Raw genomic sequence first — 22039 nt, 5'->3', positions numbered from 1 at the left:
TCTTACTATGTGCACTCCTGAGCCGAGCGCAAACAGCGCAGTGCCATCGTCGCGTAACACCAGATCATCTCGCGGGGTTTTCGGAGTATCCGCGGTGTATAGAGTGTCTAACAGGGGCCCGACTGCAGACACCTGTGGCACATACGTCGTTGAGAGTCCAAGATCGACTGTGACATGGAATGCTCTATTACTGAGGTATAATTTGAACAGGGACACCTGTGATATCGGTACTCTCTGCTCAAGAAACTTGAACAGGAGGCCGTTATACCACACGCTGTCTAAGGCCTTCGACACATCTGAAAGTATTGCCCCAAGGTACCCACGACGGTCCAGTGCTCCCATGCATCTCGCGCCGATGTTGCCTCCCGTACTGCCACTTCGTCTCCACGGCAGCGCTGCAAAATTCTCCTCTCTCGGTTGCCAAAGGCTGGCTCGTAAAGGTGTTATTTTATTTTATTTTAACCGGATGATGAACACACAGTACTGAATCAAAGATGCAAATGCAATTTCCATCACAGACAGGACGAATGAAACCAGGGAACTACCACTGCTGTAAGAGATCGAGAGTCGATTTAGTTGCAGTGGAAAATGTAGCCAACATTTTAAAATATATAGAACATTAACATTTTATTTACTTATTTTGCAAGTTTTCCTCCTTAGGTGAAAGGCCCCTACGTTTATTAGACGCAGCACAATTCCATTGTAAAAAAGAGAGCCAAACTTCCCACGCCGCATACCCACTATGCACGGATTCGCGTGTAAAGAAATTCGCTCAAGGCAGACCACTACGCGTTCGTTGTCTGTGCGTGTTGCGAGTGCTTTGTTCGGCCGTTATCGGCCTGCTGATACGTCACTTCACCACTGCTGGACAGCATTGATAGTAATCATGAAGCGGCTGCCCTTCACTCTGATGTATAATGTAATCGAAAATAGTAATGGTCCTAAACCAGCGCTCTCTCTCAGCCCCTATCCAGCTTTCAAATGTCCCCCCGCCCTTCTTTTACTTCCGCTTCTTTTTCCCTCGAACTGAGCTATGACCGTAATGCGCTATTGCCACGGCGCTCGATATTCAGGCTGGCGATCTGTGGCTCTCTTCAGCAGAACAGGTCACCAAATGTAGTTGAGGGATGCATCCCCCCATCGACTGGAGTGCCGTCTGACGATCGTTGTGCGCTCATAATTTTACCACTGACGTCCAGCCTGCATGGTCCTTACGGTCAATGGGAAGGAAGCAAGTATGCCTGTGACGCCTCCTGGGGATTCACCTGGCAGATACCCCTTTGTGTGCCGCCTGTGATGTTCTGGACACGGGCGAGAATCGCCTGGTGTGCGTCTCGGCGTGTGATACCTGGTTCTTAGTGCGATAGATGCTGCCCTTTATTACCCGTACGACTCCTCATCAGATACCTCCACACCTGCTCCTCCTCTGCACACGGGATACTTCCCACAACGTAACTCAGCGAAGCGGATTTGAGGACACGCAGTTTACTACCTGTTTTCTGATGGCGAATAAAAGTCCTCGATTTTGCCACTTTCTTAATGAACGACGTTGTGCAGTTGTCCGCAATCCCAAATACAAACAATTTTTTTTGTAATTTTATTTGGAGTGTCTTTCTTAATCCATCCAGGAGTTGGGGTGCTACTGCAATGAGCAGTTGATCCATGCATTTTCCACTCTTAGTACCGATTATTCTCTGGCCATTGTAAAGTTCTTTTTCGAGAAAACATGCATCGATAGGAAAAATAACACCCCTTCCTCCTCACGCTGTCGGTTTGCTGCTAAGCGTGGTGGTGTTAAGAAAACCTTGTCCCTTTGATATGATTTGTACCTCTACTACTTCCCGTTTCCTACACTTTTCTTGGTTGCTGTGGAAGGAAACAGGACAGGCTCGCGGACCCCTGTCCACTTTTCCTTCTCCTCTCCCGTTCGGAGCCGGGAAGCTTCCGCTGAAAAAACACACATCCACCATGGAGCTGTGGTTCGAATCCTCGTCAGGTTCATTTTTTACTTTTTAGATGTCCATTCCTAGTTCCCCTCGTTTATAAGCAGGATATAATTTTTTCACATGGCAATAACCTATCACATGACAGTAAGATACATTAAATTATGCACGTGTCTGCTAACCGGACGGAGCACGACCATAACTGGCCCTGTCAAGTTCTACATCTACATCTACATCTACATATACATACTACATACGTATTCCGCAATCCACCATACGGTGCGTGGCGGAGGGTACCTCGTACCACAATTAGCATCTTCTCTTCCTGTTCCACGCCGAAACAGAACGAGGGAAAAATGACTGTCTAAATGCCTCTGTATGAGCCCTAATCTCTCTTATCTTATCTTTGTGGTCTTTTCGCGAAATGTTAGTTGGCGGTAGTAAAATTGTACTGCAGTCAGCCCCAAATGCTGGTTCTCTAAGTTTCCTCAGTAACGATTCACGAAAAGAACGCCTCCTTTCCTCTAGAGACCCCCACCCGAGTTTCTGAAGCATTTCTGAAGCATTTCCGTAACACCCGCGTGATGATCAAACCTACCAGTAACAAATCTAGCAGCCCGCCTCTGAATTGCTTCTATGTCCTCTCTCAATCCGACCTGATAGGGATACCAAACGCTCGTGCAGTACTCAAGAATAGTTCGTATTAGTGTTTTATAAGCGGTCTCCTTCGCAGATGAACCACATCTTCAAAAAATTCTACCAATGAACCGAAGACGACTATCCGCCTTCCCCACAACTGTCATTACATGCTTGTCCCACTTCATATCGCTCTGCAATGTTACGCCCAAATATTTAATCGACGTGACTGTGTCAGGCGCTACACTACTAATGGAGTATTCAGATATTACAGGATTTATTTCCTATTCATCTGCATTAATTTACATTTATCTATATTTAGAGTTAGCTGCCATTCTTTACACCAATCACAAACCCTGTCCAAGTAATCTTGTATCCTCCTACATTGACTCAACGATGACACCTTCCCGTACACCACAGCATCATCAGCAAACAGCCGCACATTGCTATCCACTCTATCCAAAAGATCATTTATGTAGATAGAAAACAACAGCGGACCTACCACACTTCCCTGGGGCACTCCAGATGATACTCAAACCTCAGATGAACACTCACCATCCTGTAGGGCGGCTTCCCGATGGAGGACATAAGACGTAGACGTCGATATGCTTTGGGGGCTGAAAGCAACCGATAACCAGCTTGCTGCTGCTCATGCGTGTGCTGCCCGGTACCCTCAAAGATGCCATCCCGATAAGAATTTTTTCGTCGTCTGGTACAACGTCTTTGGGAAACTGGTAATCTGCGCCCACAAGTAATGGACAGAGGTTGTCCAAGTACTAGACAAACTACACAAACAGAGGACGCTATTCTTGAAAGCGTTCACCAATCACCTCGGCAAAGTACTTGTCATATTGCAAGGCAGTTCGAGGTATCTCAAAACCTGGTTGTTGAAGTGTTGCATGATGAAGCATTACATGTTAACTCAACACCAGAGGCCAGAAGACCGCTTTCGACGAGTACAGTTATGTGACTGGCACTTGCACCAAGTGGCAGATAACAAACATTTTATAAATAACGTGATATGGGCTGACGAATCTGGCTTCACTCGTGAAAGTATTATCAACCTCTACAACAGCCATTACAGTCGGAACACAACCTGTGAACGTGCCTTTCAGGCACGCTTTGGCAGAAACGTGTGGGCTGCAATCATGGGATGAGTGCTTTTGGGACCTTACCTATTGCCGTACAAGTTGAATGCGCTCCTATATCGTACGTTTCTTTCCAATACTTTGCCTGCCGCATTGGAAATTGTTCCACTTCGTGCTCGGCGACAGGTATGGTTCTAGCATGATGGTGCACCGTCGCACTTTGGACTGAATGTGCGTAACTATTTGAAAGAAGTGCTTTCGGGGAAATGGATTTCTCGTGGAGGTTCATTGTTCTGGCGTCCACGTTTCCCGGAACTTAATTGTTGTACTTAACATAATGTACAGTCTAGTGTAGCCTATGTATTGTGTTTCTTGTACCTCATTGGATACAGACGATGTTTCTGTATCCACCATTATTTTCTGTTGGATTTATTTGTATCATGAGAGAAACAAAATGGCCTTTTACCTATGTAAGAAGTTCATGTTAAGCCTTAATGTTTAAGTAAAGGTAGCCGTAATTGAAAGAAATACACAAGATACTGCACTGTTGATGTGTAAATTGGATACAATTTGATGCTCTAAGTGAAAAAACAATACAATTTGATGCTCTAAGTGAAAAAACAGACTCAGGAATGTAGTCTTTCTCTCCTACTGCTCAATCTATATAGCTGTATGTGCGGGACTGGTTAACATCGCAGCCCTGGGAATTTTATGAGACAATCATTCACCACCTTATGTCACTGTGGGACAAGTGTCTCAACAGCCAGGGTCAATACTTATAATTTCTGTAATTGTGCCTGCGGCTCGTTTCATTTTGAACGTCCCTTATAACTGAGGACGTAGGGTGCAAGAGATATTCTCAGATTGAGAGTTTGACACTGTATAGGAATTCGTGGAGGGTTGCATCAAATCATTTAGAAGGCTGGTGACACAAAAAAGAAAACTTGGCAAAAGCAGACTTGACAGTAGTGGGGACGAAGCCCCTCCTTGCGAACATCATCTGGTCGTGGTGATCACCATTTTCTCATTCATCATGGTGGCTTCTACCTTTCGTCTACTAGATTCACTTGTGTATAGCGGTCTGAGTGTTATACTCTTATGCCGCTCTAAACATGGATTTGAAGGCCGCCTCGCTAAAAGCCCCCTTAATATTCAGAAAATGTAGAAAGCAATTTCTGGAAAGTGTAGAGCTTTCCCCACGTTTACAACAAACTGCTGAAGTGCTGTTTTGTATGTTTTGCTTGGTTGATATGCGTATTGGTTTTCATGTAGAGGGGCGTCAGTTACCCTCCTTTCCCTAATGTGCAAATAACTAGTTTTTATTATACCTTTAGAAGAAGGAGGACAGGTTGATTGGTCTCATATACCTACTTATACTCACCAGTATATCATCATTTCTCTGTGCTTCGCGATGAAAACAGCCTTCAGTGTTCTCCAAGCATTAGGAAAGAGTCCTGCTGTTAGACTGATTCTGATGTCTGAGTAGGAGCCTGATTAATCCCTCTCCTGCTTGTGTTGTGGTTCTTAGTAGAAATTCATTGGGGCTGTTACGAACTGATTTGCAACACTTTTATGTTGCAAAGCTATGAAACTGTACCATCAAACACCAAATACATATTTCAAACCAGAAAAAGTTACGACAACTACAAAGAAAACCCATACAAATTGGTTTGGTTCCACAACACTGGCTGTATTTCCAAGTCAGTTAAGGAAAGATTGTCGGAGCAGTAATAGTCCGACATGTAGAGTTACATTATCTGAATTAAAGGCGGAAGATCGCCGTAGTCACTGAATTTTCATAGACGTTCAAAATTACAGAGAATGCTCCCTTTGTTGGTATGTCTACATAAAGTTTGCTGGTCATTAGAGGGCAAAAGGATATTACAGGTGGTTCTGCCAAACATCAGTAACGAATAGGGGGTTATTATTATCTGCAGAGGGAAGTGAACCAACGAGAACAATCGGGAACGAGAAACAAACCAAGAATCCTGCAGTCCCAGGGCTGTTTGTCTAAAAGATGGCAAGTGATCAAGAAAGTTCGAGACTAGATCAGAACTCGCGGAAACAAGAAATCGGCAATGTCAGAGGAGTCAGCATGAGGCTGGCTTGTATCCTCTCATTTCAACTCATTTCTTTATGTGATAGCCACGCGGTCTAAGGCACCTTGCCACGGTTCGCACGGCTCTCCCCGTCGGCGGTTTGAGTCCTCCCTCGGGCATGGGTGTGTGTGTTGTACTTAGCGTAAGTTAGTTTAAGTTTGATTAAGTTGTGTGTAAAATGGTTCAAATGGCTCTGAGCACTATGGGACTCAACTGCTGTGATCATCAGTCCCCTAGAACTTAGAACTACTTAAGCCTAACTAACCTAAGGACATCACACACATCCATGCCCGAGGCAGGATTCGAACCTGCGACCGTAGCAGTCGCACGGTTCCAGACTGCGCGCCTAGAACCGCGAGACCACCGCGGCCGGCAAGTTGTGTGTAAGCCTAGGGGTCGATGACCTCAGCAATTTGGTCCCATAGGAACTTACCATAAATTTTCAATTTTCGCAGTTTCATTTCATCTCTTCCCTCCAATTCCTTTTAAATTTAAATACGTATAGTGCACGTTTTTTTGCAGTGCCAACTGCATGCTGGTTTGGTGGTTCTGTGTGAGCTGTGGGAACAAGTAGATGGGGGAAGTTGGTCACAGTTTACCTGGCGGTTTTTCCGAGGGAGAGATTACTAGCATAGCAGGAGTTCGACAGCCTACAGCGGACATCGGTGCCCAAGCACTGCATTAACAGGTTCTGGAATGACACTGTCAGTGGAACGCCCTGGTTGTACAAGGTTCAAATGGTTCAAATGGCTCTGAGCACTATGGGACTTAACATCTGTGGTCATCAGTCCCCTAGAACTTAGAACTACTTAAACCTAACTAACCTAAGGACATCACACACATCCATGCCCGAGGCAGGATTCGAACCTGCGACCGTAGCAGTCACGCGGTTCCGGACTGAGCGCCTTAACCGTGAGACCACCGCGGCCGGCAGTTGTACAAGGGAATAGTGCCTGTGGATACGGAGCTCTCTCAAGAAACATAATGTCCGTGTTTCGATCAGGCCAATATAATGCTTTTCATTGGACGTCTTCGGCCGTAGAAAACACGAAAGCATTTTTTTGCTTCGTAGGGGCGCAAGGCACCGGTCTGGCACCGATTCTGGGAAAAGATCTGAGTGCTCGTTTTCTTTGTATGTGCGAACGCAGTCCATTGGTTCCTTCAGAAAATTTCCATAGCTGCGACATGTAACTTTATGATAAAAATTTCTATTTGACGGAAGCTTTGGAGCTAACCCTCCGACTGGTTGGGAAAGATACTAAATTCTGGATCAGAGAAATGGAGTAGTTTCAGGATCGCTTACGTTGGAGTCGCTCTTGGAATGAAGCTATTATGGGTATTGGCTTTCATTATGTACTTTTCGCTCCCTCTCCGGACTTGGAAAATTTCACGTTGATGAGCTGTGGAGATGGAAGTACATTGCAAACGAGGGCCATGAGGCCGTCCTGCATTTGATGTTTGGGGCTTATCCAGTTACGGAAATACTTGCCTCGCAGCCGAAGTTTGCAGCACACTACTGATAAGACGTATTTACGGTATGCGGTTTCGAGACTTTGGTGGAGTTTATGCTTGGTCAGATAATGAATTGTACTAAATCTGTAATTGTCAACACATCCATATAAATGTTCGCATGGCTCACCAGTGATTTAATGGGTAAAATATAGTATCTGGGACTATGTATAATTTTGCGGTCATGTTCGTGGAACCACTTACACGACTAATTACTGATGGTAAATTCTGTGATTGCCTTTTAAATCAAATATGGTATTATCCAACTGCTCACCCATTTCCAGTATGGTCTTGCCACCTATACATACACATCAAAAAAAGTTTTGCATCACCCCAGTTCCCAGAACTCCTGAGGCTAAATGTTGACTGTGGATATTGTATTACAGACACAGTCCATCTGACTGTTCAGAGTTCTCACTAATCTCGCCCAAAGATGTAAACAACCATGCATGAGCAGCGCCTATTAGACGGAGGGGATCCGACAGCCGATCAGTTCCAGTCAATCCAACAGGTTGGTTCAAATGGCTCTGAGCACTATGCGACTTAACTTCTGAGGTCATCAGTCGCCTAGAACTTAGAACTAATTAACCTAACTAACCTAAGGACATCACACACATCCATGCCCGAGGCAGGATTCGAACCTGCGATCTTAGCGGTCGCTCGGCTCCAGACTGCAGCGCCTAGAACCGCACAGCCACTCCGGCCGGCCAATCCACCAGGAAGGAGGTACACACATCTTGTTGTCTGTAGTTCAATCATGCCTAGACGGTCAGTACCGTGGTTCGATGGCGTCCACATTGCTACTTTGTGCCAGGACGGGCTGTCAACAATGGAAGTGTCCAGGCGTCTCGGAGTGAACATGGAGGAGATACAGAGGGACAGGACCTGTCGATGACGTGCCTCGCTCAGGCCGCCCAAGGGATATTACTGCTGTGTATGACTACTACCTACGGATTATGGCTCGGAGGAACCCTGACAGCAACGCCACCATGTTAAATAATACTTTTCATGCAGCCACAGGACGTCGTGTTACGACTCAAACTGTGCACAATAGGCTGCATGATGTGCAACTTCACTCCCAATGTACATGGCGAGGTCCATCTTCGCAATCACGACACCATGCAACGCGGTACAGATGGGCCCAAGAACATGCCGAATGTACCGCTCAGGATTGGCATCACGTTCTCTTCACCGATGAGCGTCGCACATGCCTTCAACCAGACAATCGTCGGAGACCTGTTTGGAGGCAACCCAGTCAGGCTGAACGTCTTAGACACACTGTCCAGCGAGTGCAGCAAGGTGTAGGGTCCCTGCTGTTTTGGGCCGGCCAGTGCGGCCGTGCGGTTCTAGGCGCGCCAGTCTGGAACTGCTTGACCGCTACGGTCGCAGGTTCGAATCCTGCCTCGGGCATGGATGTGTGTGATGTCCTTAGGTTAATTAGGTTTAAGTAGTTCTAAGTTCTAGGGGACTGATGACCACAGATGTTGAGTCCCATAGTGCTCAGAGTCATTTGAACCATTTTTTGCTGTTTTGGGTTGGCATTATGTGGGGCTGACGTACTCCGCTAGTGGTCATGGAAGGCGCCGTTGCGGCTGTACGATACGTGAATGCCATCCTCCGACCGATAGTGCAACCATATCGGCTGCATATTTGTCTTCATGGACGACAATTCGTGCCCCCATCGTGCACATCTTGTGAATGACTTCCTTCAGGATAACGACATCGCTCGACGAGAGTGGCCAGCATGTTCTCCCTATCGAACGTGCCTCGGATAGATGGACGCGTGACCCACCAACTACTCTGAAGGATCTACGCCGAATCACCGTTGAGGAGTGGGACAATCTGGACCCACAGTGCCTTGATGAACTTGTGGATAGTATGCCATGATGAATACAGGCATGCATCAATGCAAGAGAACGTGCTGCTGGATATTAGAGGTACCGGTGTGTACAGCAATCTGGTCCACCACCTCTGAAGATCTGTCTGTATAGTGGTACAACGTGCAATGTGTGGTTTTCATGAGCAATAAAAAGGGCCGAAATGATGTTTATGTTGATCTCTATTCCAATTTTCTGTACATGTACACATGATGCCAGAACGTCTTTGATGTGTGTGCTGTACTAATTACCTACGGCAGTGTTCGTGTGTGGTATGGCATCATTATCCCACCTCAATTTACTATATCAAATTACTGTATCTTGTTAATCTCATGTGAATACTAGACACTTTTTTATTTGCTAAGATTAACAGGAATGCTGCAAGAGGCTAGTTGGATGTTAAGTGGGACTGTTAACGGTATTTCCAATCCAAGTGCTGCATGTTGGAATTTAACTAGCAGCCATCGCGGCTCAAAGCGAGACTGGTGACCTCTATCGAGGAATCTTAGAAGGAAAACATCTGAGGGGATATCACCTGGAAACATTCGAAGCTTCGTACAGTCAGACAGTGCCTGTTTGGGAGCTTTCGCATCAGACATCCAGTAAATTACAGCATATCCGACTCCATGCTCCATGTGACACGGGCTTCCATTGTAATCGGTTTATTACTGCGTCAAGCAAAAGCTATGTATGAAGAGCTTCAATGTATAGATCTCCCTGCGCCAAGGAAACAACAGTGACAAGTTTCATACTCTGCGGGTCAATCTACGAGAGGTGAAATATGTGGCAGTCGTGTCATCAGTCGAGGTAAATATTTTCATGAAATGTAAGACACAGGGATATGTCCTTGAACAGAGAACGTGATGCTGGATTGTGTTTGAACAAAAGGCTATAAAAATTGCAACAAATTTTACATGATATACGGAAGGTCATTAATCTCGATGTATGTTCATATACTGAGAGTAAAACAAACGGAAAGCGAAATAGAGACAGCCAGTTTCTGCAGCGCAATGAGGCGTAAAATATGTGTGTAAGTTGGAATTCAGTTTAAATTACACGAGCTGCATGTCAGTGTGCGGCACGAGGCAGATTCTAGTGCGGTGCGGAGAACGGTTCTGTCTCTTCTCTTTGTGTTGCGATTTACACTGTGCATGTGCGCCCATACGTAATGGCGGTTTAGCGATGCGCTGCGTCTGCTCGTAACTACAAGCGCTCAGTCGCTTGGCAGAACTAAGTGCATTAGATCCACCAAGTAAATGCTGGTCACGAGCAGCTTATTTGTACCGACACTGAGTTGGCATACGTGTGAATCACGTTTTCTGCTCACAGCCTTATTAAAAGTTATTAAAACTATTCCAAGCCAGATATTTCTTTTCATCGGCTCCACAAGTGACGATTTACAGATCAAAATGACTCTGAGCACTATGGGACTCAACTTCGGAGATCATCAGTAACCTAGAACTTAGAACTACTTAAACCTAACTAACCTAAGGACATCACACACATCCATGCCGAGGCAGGATTCGAAACTGCGACCGTAGCGGACTCGCGGTTCCAGACTGTAGCGCCTAGAACCGCACGGCCACTCCGGCCGGCGAGGATTTACAGTGGGAAAGTAGTTTGATACGCTGTTTTGTTCGTAAGTCATATACACAAAAGTAATACCGACCCACTAATAAAGATAATTAGTTACTAAATATTGCCTATGGCTAATGTCTCTCCTCGTGTTAAAATAGCCGTCGACGCGTCATACGGACTCCAGATGGTATGGGAGTGTTACCTAGCACATGCGGATATAGCTGGAGAATACACTATCTGATCAAAATTATCAGGACATTTATTTGTGGACATCAATATGAGGTGTGTCCTTCACTTTAAGATGGCTTGACTTTGTTGGGGACACTTTATATGAGGTGTCTGAATGCCTGTGAAGAGAGGGCAGCCCATTCTTCGTGAACAGCCGAAAATAGAGGAGGTAGTGATATGATCCATTCTTTTGAAATCCCTACGAGCAGCCACTGTGCTGGCTGGAATGCTAGTAGCACTTTGGAACTCACGAATGACTCCTTTCGCTAATTTCGTGCTACTTTTTACAACCACCCTTAGCAATGTTCGACGTTCAGTACATGTGGTCTGCCTGTTCTTGGTTTAGATGTGGTCGTTTCCCCGTGTTTCTGCTTCACAGTCACATCATCAATAGTCGGCTAGGACAGCTTTATAAAACTGAATGTCCCAAATGTTACTTCTGTGACATAGAGTGACTAGTTCACATCCGAGTTAACGAGCTCTTTGGACCCACCCATTCAGCTATACGTGCTTATCTACTGAAACGCAGCACTCCCCACCCCGTTTTACGCTGGCGGGTCCGTCTCTTATGACATCTGTCGGTTAAAACCGCATTACGTAGCGGTCTCACATTGTGACTATACAGCTATAACACGCGTCACAATATTTTAGTGTGGAAGGAAAAGTCAGCAATAATTAAGAAGTAAAACAGATTTACCAAATTACATCAGTCCACGAACAAAGAAAACTTCTAATACATTTTCCAGTAACGTGAGACGAAATAAATGCTATTCGAAAAGTTTCCTTTTTTTGTAAAAAGTAGCATATTGTTTACCCTCATACCTAGGGCACAAAGGGAAAATTTCATGATATACACTACCGGCCATTAAAATTGCCGCACCACGAAGATCCGTGCTTCACACAAGATTGGTTCCGGTGGCGACACCTACCACTTGCTGACATGAGGGAAGTTTCCAACCGATTTCTCATACACAAACAGCAGTTGACCGGCGTTGCCTGGTGAAACGTTGTGGTGATGACTCGTGTAAGGAGGAGAAATGCGATGGTCGAGATCCAATGACTGTTAGCAGAATATGGAATCGGGGGGTTCAGGAGGGTAATACGGAACGCCGTGATGGATCCCAACGGCCTCGTATCACTAGCAGTCGAGATGACTGGCATCTTATCCTCATGGCTCTAAAGCATCGTGCAGCCACGTCTCGATCCCTGAGTCAACAGATGGGGAAGTTTGCAAGACAACAACCATCTGCACGAACAGTTCGACGACGTTTGTAGCAGCATGGACTATCAGCTCGGAGACCATGGCTGCGGTTACACTTGACGCTGAATCACAGACAGGAGCGCCTGCGACGGTGTACTCAACGACGAACCTGGGTGCACGAATGGCAAAACGTCATTTTTTCGGATGAATTTAGGTTCTGTTTACAGCATCATGATGGTCGCATCCGTGTTTGGCGACATCGCGGTGAACGCACATTGGAAGCGTATATGTGTCGTCACCATACTGGCGTATCACCCGGCGTGATGGTATGGGGTGCCATTGGTTACACGTCTCGGTCACCTCTTGTTCGCATTGACGGCACTTTGAACAGTGGACGCTACACTTCAGATGTGTTACGACGCGTGGCTCAACCCTTCATTCGAGCCCTGCGAAACCCTACATTTCAGCAGGATAATGCACGACCGCATGTTGCAGGTCCTGTACAGGCCTTTCTCGAACAGAAAATGTTAGACTGCTGTCCTGACCAGCACATTCTCCGGATCTCTCACCAATTGAAAACGTCTGGTCAATGGTGGCCGAGCAAGTGGCTCGTCACAATACGCCAGTCACTACTCTTGATGAACTGTGGTATCGCGTTGAAGCTGCATGGGTAGCTGTACCTATACACACCATCCAAGCTCTGTTTAACTCAATGCCCAGGCGTATCAAGGCCGTTACTACGGCCAGAGGTGGTTGTTCTGGGTACTGATTTATCAGGATCTATGCACCCAAATTGCGTGAAAATGTAATTACATGTCAGTTCTAGCATAATATATTTGTCCAATGAATACCCGTTTATCATCTGCATTTCTTCTTGGTGTGGCGATTTTAATGTCCAGTAGTGTATTATGATGCACATGGTGACGCAGTCTAAAGCGACTAACGATTTGCAGTACATTTAAAATATTCAGTAACTTTTCAGAAAGGGCGGTTGCACGAAGCGAATGGGATACCAAAAATGTCGTGCTTTATACTGCAACATTTTTTTCTCAGACACTTTCGACTGAAAAAATGCAGAATTTGTTGTGGGATATCATGGAATATTCCTGCTTCAGCCCCTAGAGTTCCGGTAGGAGCCGGCCGGAGTGGCTGCGGTTCTAGGCGCTACAGTCTGGAACCGTGGGACCGCTGCGATCGCAGGTTCGAATCATGCCTCGGGCATGGATGTGTGTGATGCCATTAGGTTAGTTAGGTTTAATTAGTTCTAACTTCTAGGCGACTGATAACCTCAGAAGTTAAGTCCCATTGTGCTCAGAGCCATCCGGTAGGTGGCGCCGCTATACGTAGCCTTCAAAATGGCGTCTGAAACGGAGGTGTGTTCCAAGCAAGGGCTGTCATTCAGCTTCTTTTGGCGTAAAACCAGAACACCAGAGATTTTCACAGGCCCTTGTGTTAACAAAGACCTGGCAGTGAACAAAGGCACGATGAGTCGTTGGGTGAGGCTTGTGTCATAATCGTAACAAGGTCAGCAAACCTCTCTTATCTCCCGCTTGCCGGTCGGACCTTTAAAGGCATTGCTGTATACCAAGCCCATAGATAACGAGTACACATTAGAGAAACGTGTGTCAGTGCATACGAGCAAAGCTGGCGATAGCCAGTTTGTTCAAAATGGTTCAAATGGCTCTGAGCGCTATGCGACTTAACTTCTGAGGTCATCAGTCGCCTAGAACTTAGAACTAATTAAACCTAACCCACCTAAGGACATCACACACATCCATGCCCGAGGCAGGATTCGAACCTGCGACCGTAGCGGTCACACAGTTCCAGACTGAAGCGCCTAGAACCGCACGGCCACACCGGCCGGGAGGCCAGTTTGTGATTTTTTAAGATTGAGGGCTGAGGAATGTGCAAAAATCAGTAGTAATCACATAAGCAGCTCCTGCAGTGATAATAGACAGAGAATACTCATAGGAGAGAATGTCGGATATCTCAAGAAGTTCTTTAATCATTGCACCCCAATTCGCATATCATATCCATGGCGCTCTCTTCCCTGTTTCGCTGCAGTAGAAAACGAGCTTCCCTTCTTCGAACTTTTTCGGACCCCTTCGTCGATCCTATCTAGTGTAGATCGTGCACCGCTCAGTAATACTTCAGAAGAGGACGTACAAGCGTAGAGTAGGCAGTCACTTTGGTAGACCTGTTGCATTTTCTAAGTGTTCTGCCAATAAATCTTAGTGTTTGGTTTGCTTTACCAACAACATTATCTATGTGATCGTTCCAATATAAGTTATTCGTAATTGCAACCCCAAACTATTTAGTTGAATTTACAGCCTTTAGATTTGTGTAATTTATCGTGTAACCGAAATTTAGTGGAATTCCTTTGGTACTCAAGTGGATGACTTCACATTTTTCATAATTTTGAGTCAACTGCCACTTTTCTCGCGATTCAGATATCTTGTCTCAATTGTTTTGAAATTTCTTTAGATCACCTAATCACTTTATAAGACGGTAATTGACAACATCATGTGCAAACAGCCTAGGAGTGCTACTCAGATTGCGTTCTAAATCGTTTATGTAGATCAGGAACAGCAGAGAGCCTAAAACACTCTCTTGGGAACGCGAGATATTACTTTTGTTCTACTCAATGAGTGTCCTTCAGTTACAACGAATTGTGACCTATTTGGCAGGAAATCACGCATGCAGTAGCGCAACTGAGACGATAGTCCATGGGCACGTAATTTTATTAGAAGTCGCTTGTGAGGTACAGTGTCAAATGACTTTTCGAAATTTAAAACTGTGGAACCAGTTTGACACACTCTGTCAGTTACACTCATTAACTTTGTGAGAATAAAGAGCTAGTTGTGTTTCAAAAGAACGATATTTTCTGAATCCGTGTCGGCTGTTTGTCAATAAGTCGCTTTCTTCGAGATAACTTATAATGCTCGAACACAGTATATGCCGAAAATCCCACTGCAAACCGACGTTAGCAATACGAGTCTGTAATTCAGTGAATTACTTCTATTTCCATTCTTAGGTATTGGTGTGATTTGTGCAGCTTTCCAGTCTTTAGGTATGGATTTTTGAACGAGCGATCGATTGTATGTGATTGCTAAATATGGAGCTATTGTATCAGCGTATTCTGAGAGGAAGCTGACTGGTATACAATCAGGACCTGAGGACTTATCTTTACTACGTGATATAAGCTGCTTTGCTACACCGAGGATATCTATTTCTAACTTACTCAAGCTAGAAGTTGTTCTTGGTTCGAATTCTGGAATATTTACTTCGTCTTCTTTGGTGTACGAATTTCAGAAAACCGTATTTAGTAATTGAGCTTTAGTGGCACTGTCATCAGTAACATCACCATTGTTATCGCAGCCTACGTCATTCATACTTTCATTTATTCGTAATCTATCTATTTGTTTTTATTCGTCGTAAGGCGGCAGAAAGCGAAAGAGCGTACGCCGACTAGTAAGTGGCGACAGACTGTAGTTGCGGTTGATTGAAAAGGAAGTGCCACAGTTCAAACGGCTGGAACCGTGTAAAAATTATTTTAAAATACGGATGTGTATCTGTTACACCAGCCATCAAGCTCGTTTATCTGTGAAACTCTGCATTAGTGTTCCACACAATAACCTTATTTATCCGTGCCTCGTGCGCTCCCCACCAGTGCACGAGTTTTATTCGGAGGACAAAACACAGTTCTGACACGGTGTTCCTTCAGAATGCGGGCGATTTTCCCCGAGAGTGCGCCTGTGTATGGAATTCCATACACAGGCGCACTCTCGGGGAAAATCGCCCGCATTCTGAAGAAACACCGTGTCAGAACTGTGTTTTGTCCTCCGAATAAAACTCGTGCACTGGTGGGGAGCGCCAAAGATGACCTCGGTTTGAGGAAGGCTGGCGTATACCAGATTCCGTGTCAATGTGGCAAGTCGTATATTGGTCAGACGATGAGTACTGTCGAGGATCGATGCCGTGAACACCAGAGGCACACTCGACTAATGTATCCGAGCAAGTCGGCGGTCGCTGAACATTGTTTGTCGGAAAATCACGCTATGGAGTATGACCGCACGAGGATTCTGGTACAGACGTCGAGATACTGGGACAGCGTTGTTAGAGAGGCCATCGAAATTCGCACCAATGACGACTTCATAAACCGTGACTGTGGCTATAATCTTAGCAAGGCTTGGGAACCAGCGATTGGGTTAATCAAGAGTAAATCGAGCAAACGCATAGTTGTGACGACCACGGCGGACAGAGCCATCACACCGACGTCATCTCAGACGCCGTCGCAATCTGTTCCACCGCGAGACCGTGGCGCGGGGCGCGGACGGCGGAGGGAGCGCGCCGCGGGCGGAGGGTATTTAAATCGGCCGCCGCCGCGACCGAACCCAGTTCCCCCTGGGCAGCCATAGCGTACGGATCTCCGTGCCGGCACGTTCACAGGAACTCAGTCCGTCAGTTCACCTGATGATGGCGACATGTTTGATCGCCGAAATATTGTGCCCGTTGGACACTATAGACCGGCAGTACACCCGTGGATATTTTGATTATCAAATACGCCGGGAGAAACTCAAGAATCACATGTGTGACCATGTTCCAGTTCCACACGCAGAGCTTCTCTAAGATGTCTGCAAATCACTCCTTATCAAATAGCAAGTGGTACCTGTTATACCAGCAAAGGGGAAGAGATTATGCAGACACAACGCAGACCATCCCTACACTTAAGTGCTACACCTTTAGGATGTACCGCAGAACATTCCTCGTCACAGTGTTTTGTTTCCGCTTTAACTACGGAAGATTCAGACAGCACCTCTACCGTCTACAATGAGTGATTGTGCCGTGGACGAGAGCACCTGACTCATGACTTATCGGTTGGACGATACAGTACCATGCGACAACGAGTTTACTGCTTTGTGAAAACCACTACCTACCAGGATGAACATGCTACTTACAACAGGCGATGTTCAAAAATGGTTCAAATGGCTCTGAGCACTATGGGACTTAACTGCTGTGGTCATCAGTCCCCTAGAACTTAGAACTACTTAAACCTAACTAACCTAAGGACATCACACACATCCATGCCCGAAGCATGATTCGAACCTGCGACCTTAGCGGTCGCGCGGTTCTAAACTGGAGCGCCTAGAACCGCTCGGACACTCCGGCCGGCAAAAGGTGATGTGTCCGTGTTAAACATATTTCCAACGTTTTTGGAGCTAGTCTGATTACGATATAATTAAGATGAAATGGGTCACGCTTCGTGGACAACCACTACCTACCAGGATGAAGATGCTGTTTACAACAGATGATGTGTCCGTGTTATACATATATCCAACGTTTTTGGAGATAGTCTGATTACGATATAATTAACTTGAAATGGGTCACGTGCTCACGATCCTGCATATTTTAAGATACGCCGTATTTATTAAATAAATGTTGCTGAGTACATTTTGTAATACACCATAAATCGAAGGTTGTCTGAACTGATAACGACCAGAGTCTACAACCGAGAAAACACTTCAGATGTTGTTTGTACGGAAATACTGAGTTTTACTGCTGAATGATCTTCATGTGTAGTAGAAGGGACGATTGTCGATCTTTTAAAATCGTTTTTATTCGCGATTGCAGGCTTTCTCGGCGTATTCCAATGATAAAATCTTCTCGGCTGATAACCCGAGAAGCTTTTATCATCGTTTTTAGAAATTGGAACACGGGCAGTCGTCTCGTAAGGTTCGTTGTTAAGCATCGTGAGCGCGCAGAAGGCGGCGTGCGAGATGAGTCTCACCTTGTTGGTGAGCTGCTGGTGCATGAACTCCTCGAGCGAGGCGACCGCGTCGCGCACCGTCAGGTTGCTGTGCGGCCGCAGCAGCTGCTCGTCGGCTTCGCTGTAGCCCAGGAACAGGAAGACGCCCTGCGGCAGCTTGTGCCCGTCTGCAAAATAACGGTATCCCCGTGTTTACTGCTCGGATGTCATACATGAGCTAGCTGCAGTCTGTCAGCAATAAGCTTAGAGCACCAAAAAATTACTTCGTAATGAAAGGTCTCTGAATATAGCAGCGTTTTGGCTTACTAAACATATAATATTTATACAAGACATATATAACACTGCAGGCGCAGACAATTCAAAAAGTTGGAATCTCTTTACAATCCCTCTGCATCTCAGAACAACGCAAAATCTGCGCTCCACATTACTTTCAAAATGGTTGGAAGGCCGTAGGCCGTCAGTCGGTTGAACACCTTTCACTCTAGCAAGAAGAAGTCTTACAGTATTTTTAGATCGAACGTTATACCTTAAAAATAAGGAAGAACAACACTGATCAACGACGGCAGCTACTTAATAAACGGGAAAAGTAATAGTGAACGATGGATGTTGGAATAGTTCAGAGAAATGCGTCGACGGCATTACAGACAGAAACTAGCTCAGCTGGACAAGAAATGATCTTACGAGTCATCCCGAATTGTCTCAATATATCTAGTAAAATCACGGAAACTCTAAATCAGAATTTCGGAACAAGAATTTGAAAAGCACAGCCCCCGAATGCGAAACCGAAGTGTTCACCATCGTGGCACCACGAGAGAGCGACTGAAGCGGTCGATATCGATCCAAAAGCCGAGTTATTGAACGGAATGTTGTTTGTTGCTCATATTTAAACAGAGTAATGTTCTGCACATTTAAACTGGTTCACCGTAACATTTTGTCTTATGACCGCAAAATTTGCGACACACTGCTTTACAGGGGCCGGGCGAGATGGCTAAGGAAGTAGCACTCATAGCTTGGAGGACACTCCTGATTCGCGTTTCGCATGTGTTCCTTGCGGTCCTGCTTTGCGCGAATTTTAAAAATCTTGCCACCTCCCGTGTGCGGCGCTGTCTGTCCGTGTGATGCTCCCTTTCGGCTCATTTCCCGAGTTCGCGCGTGCCGCGACCTGGGAGGGCACGTTTTCTCTCTCTAACCGCGCTATAGTGCGGAGCTAAAGTCCGATTAAAATTACTTGAGAGTTAACACTTAACGCATTGGAGCTGTCTCTCTGCAATCGGAGCGCCCAATCTCACGGCCGAACTGGTCGTCGTCGCCAAATTGCCACAACAAATGGTCAGTTCACTTCCAAATCCTTGTCTCGATTTTTTCTTGATGAGTTTGGATCCCGAATCCTCAGTCTGGGCCTTTTACTTTACGTTTCATCACATATGATAACCACACCTAAGACAACACACACACACACACACACACACACACACACACACACACACACACACACACACACACACACACGCACGAGCGCGCGTATAAATACCCACAAAAATGTTTAAGAAATACACACGTTTCATACACAGCATTAACCAAACACTAATGTATCCTTTCGCACAAGATGCCATTCAGCATCACATATGCTGATATTATGATCACAGGGATCAACTTACGTTACATAAGCTTCGTATGACATTGGGTGAAGCCGAACATTTTAAAGTTGCAATTCATCGCTGGTACTGTGTCAGCAAAGTCATACATATGAGTAAATTCCAATGTAATGGCGTAGCGCAGTGGTTAGAATACAAACGTGGTAAGTAGATGGTTGTGGGTTCGAATTTCGTCAACTGTTTATAAATTCTAATGAAAGTAACTCTGATTGTTATTTTTTTCAGTTAATTTGTTTAGCAGTAACTTTATATTAGAAATAAACTTTGTCGTGCCATTTTCATCATTTTACTGACTTTTTATTTCCTCTTATTCTTTTTCCTATCACTTTTATTTCGTATGCAATTTGCCTCTGTCGCCTATAACCTCTAACCAAGTGGCAACCAGCACTTCTAATCAGTTGCTAATACGATAGCTTGTGTAGCCAGTGCGAGGATAGTTTCAGAAAATCAGTGATAACGAGAATTTACAGTTTATTATTAGCGCTGAAACTGAAATTTTTCTGACTTGATTTTGTGCGGAGGTAGGCGTGAGCTTTAATCGCCGTGAACCAAGCGATCGTGATTTTAGTTCTGCCGCAAATTGTTGACCGCCGTTTCCTCTGATACACAGCACATCACGCGGTTTTGGTTAGGTTAGGTCAGGAGTTTAAATTCAGAGCTACAAAACGCGTTCTCTATCGCAGTTCAGTCGTTGCTCACTTAATATCAGCTGTCGACAGAGTATTTGCGTCATACCTCGTGGCGCCGGCTAGCGGCATTGCTCCGCGTTACACAACAGTATTTGTGAGGGACACACCGTATTCGTGTATCGCTTGTAACTGAGCGGTAGCCGATGTGGCAGCACTGTAGTGGCAAGTGACAGGCATCACTGTCGAGTAATTCCAATCGGAATGTAGAGAGCAATGTGAGCCGTCTATTGTAGCTGCGGTGAAATTTTCTTCGTCGTATCGTCGAGGTGTGCAGTGATTTATTTAGTTGTTGATGTAACAGGCTTCCTATCTCTCCTTTGTGGCAGCGATGTAAAGAAATGTATCTGCCATCTTGTATTTAGTTCAATTCACTGATCGGCATAAATCGTAAAAGAAAATTAAACCTGTCTTGTAGTATGTAAAGGAAGGCTTTTCGTGAAGTACTTACAACGGATATAGCATATGGAAGTGTAAGATTATGTAATCACAAAAATTTCATTGGGGACACAAACGTAAAACTTGCACAGAAATCTGGAGACGGGCTCGGATCCGTAACTAGTAACGGTGCAATAAAACATTTTTAAAATAAACTTGTGGTTGGTTGTCGTATTTCCTATAGTGTAACTTACGGAAACATCTGCGGTGCTCTCTAACCACAATGGATAAAATAAAGTATATGTTCGTGATCTATCTTGTATCACACTTTCGAGAATCAATTATAGCTCGATTGCGAGTGGTTCCACTGTGATGTGTGATCGGTGATTAAGCACACATGTTGTGTGTGTTTTGGTACCCCAGATACATGAGAGAAGAGTGGCTTATAGTTTCACCGTATGATGTCTTATATTAGCGTGTGTTGAGATCTCGTAGCTTCTGTTTGACGTCTGATTGCATACCTCACTGATATGATACGAGCACTAATTCAATTGACGTATAAGTAGGTTGCATGTCTTTCGAGCGGACGACCTGAAAGTTTCGAGTTAGTTCCGTGAGGAATTTCGAGGAATTAAGGTAAGACTGAAGGCACCGCCGTGCGTTACATGGCCACTTAGTGGCGTGATCTACGGATATGGGGTTTGCGAAGGCTGTGTCCGAGAGAGTATTACGTTTGACTGGCTGTGTTTTGTTATGATCTTGTTGTTCGTTATTGGACGAACGTTGGTGTGCTTAACTGAGTCGCCGACTTGTGTTCCTCTGTATTTGTCTCGAGGGTGATTTTGGCATCTCTCGTTTATTGATCAGCATTTAGCTTCAGGATTGACGTTGTGCTTTTTGATTAGTTTTAAGAACCGACCTCCTTGTATTGTATTAATATGTTCTACATTTGACAATGTTGCTTATTTTACGGACGTGCCCATACTAGTCAAGTGAGCAATATAGCACCTAAGGAAAGACTGATGTTTGTTCATTGTCGCTGTCGTAGTCTTTTCAGTCTTAATATTTTCATCTGCAAAGTCCTACAACGAGAAGTGTTCTTATTCAGTAGTGATGACTATCGCTGTAGTGCGGGTTTCACTGTTAGGCTAGTGCCTGTTATAAAGGGGTCAGGTTCCCGCCTTAAATTGAAGACCTAGTTCCAGTTACGGCAAGTACCCATTAGCGTAGTCATAGTTCATCATAAGGACCTACTGGCATAGTTACAAGCGACGCCTAGCTTGTTAAGGTAACTAATCGTGAGCGCTCTAGTTTAGGTAGCTTGGGAGTAGTTAGAACGGCCGCTACTTTGTCTACTTAATGTCTTGTAATTTTCGATACAAAGTGGCTACATG

The 22039-nt window shown here is 45.2% G+C and overlaps 1 protein-coding gene across 1 annotated transcript in view; it reads right to left on the bottom strand.

The window, feature by feature from the left end:
- The window catches only part of LOC126298556 (uncharacterized), a 902811-nt gene that overhangs the window by 24543 nt on the left and 856229 nt on the right, over positions 1 to 22039 (bottom strand). Inside the window, exon 11 of the mRNA XM_049989913.1 lies at positions 17948 to 18093. Coding sequence (XP_049845870.1) covers positions 17948 to 18093 — 146 coding nt within the window. The remainder of the gene's footprint in view (positions 1 to 17947; positions 18094 to 22039) is intronic.

The sequence above is a fragment of the Schistocerca gregaria genome, chromosome X (genome assembly GCF_023897955.1).
Source record: "Schistocerca gregaria isolate iqSchGreg1 chromosome X, iqSchGreg1.2, whole genome shotgun sequence".
NCBI classification, from domain to species: Eukaryota; Metazoa; Arthropoda; class Insecta; order Orthoptera; family Acrididae; genus Schistocerca; species Schistocerca gregaria.
This window is presented reverse-complemented; position numbering and strand designations above follow the sequence as displayed.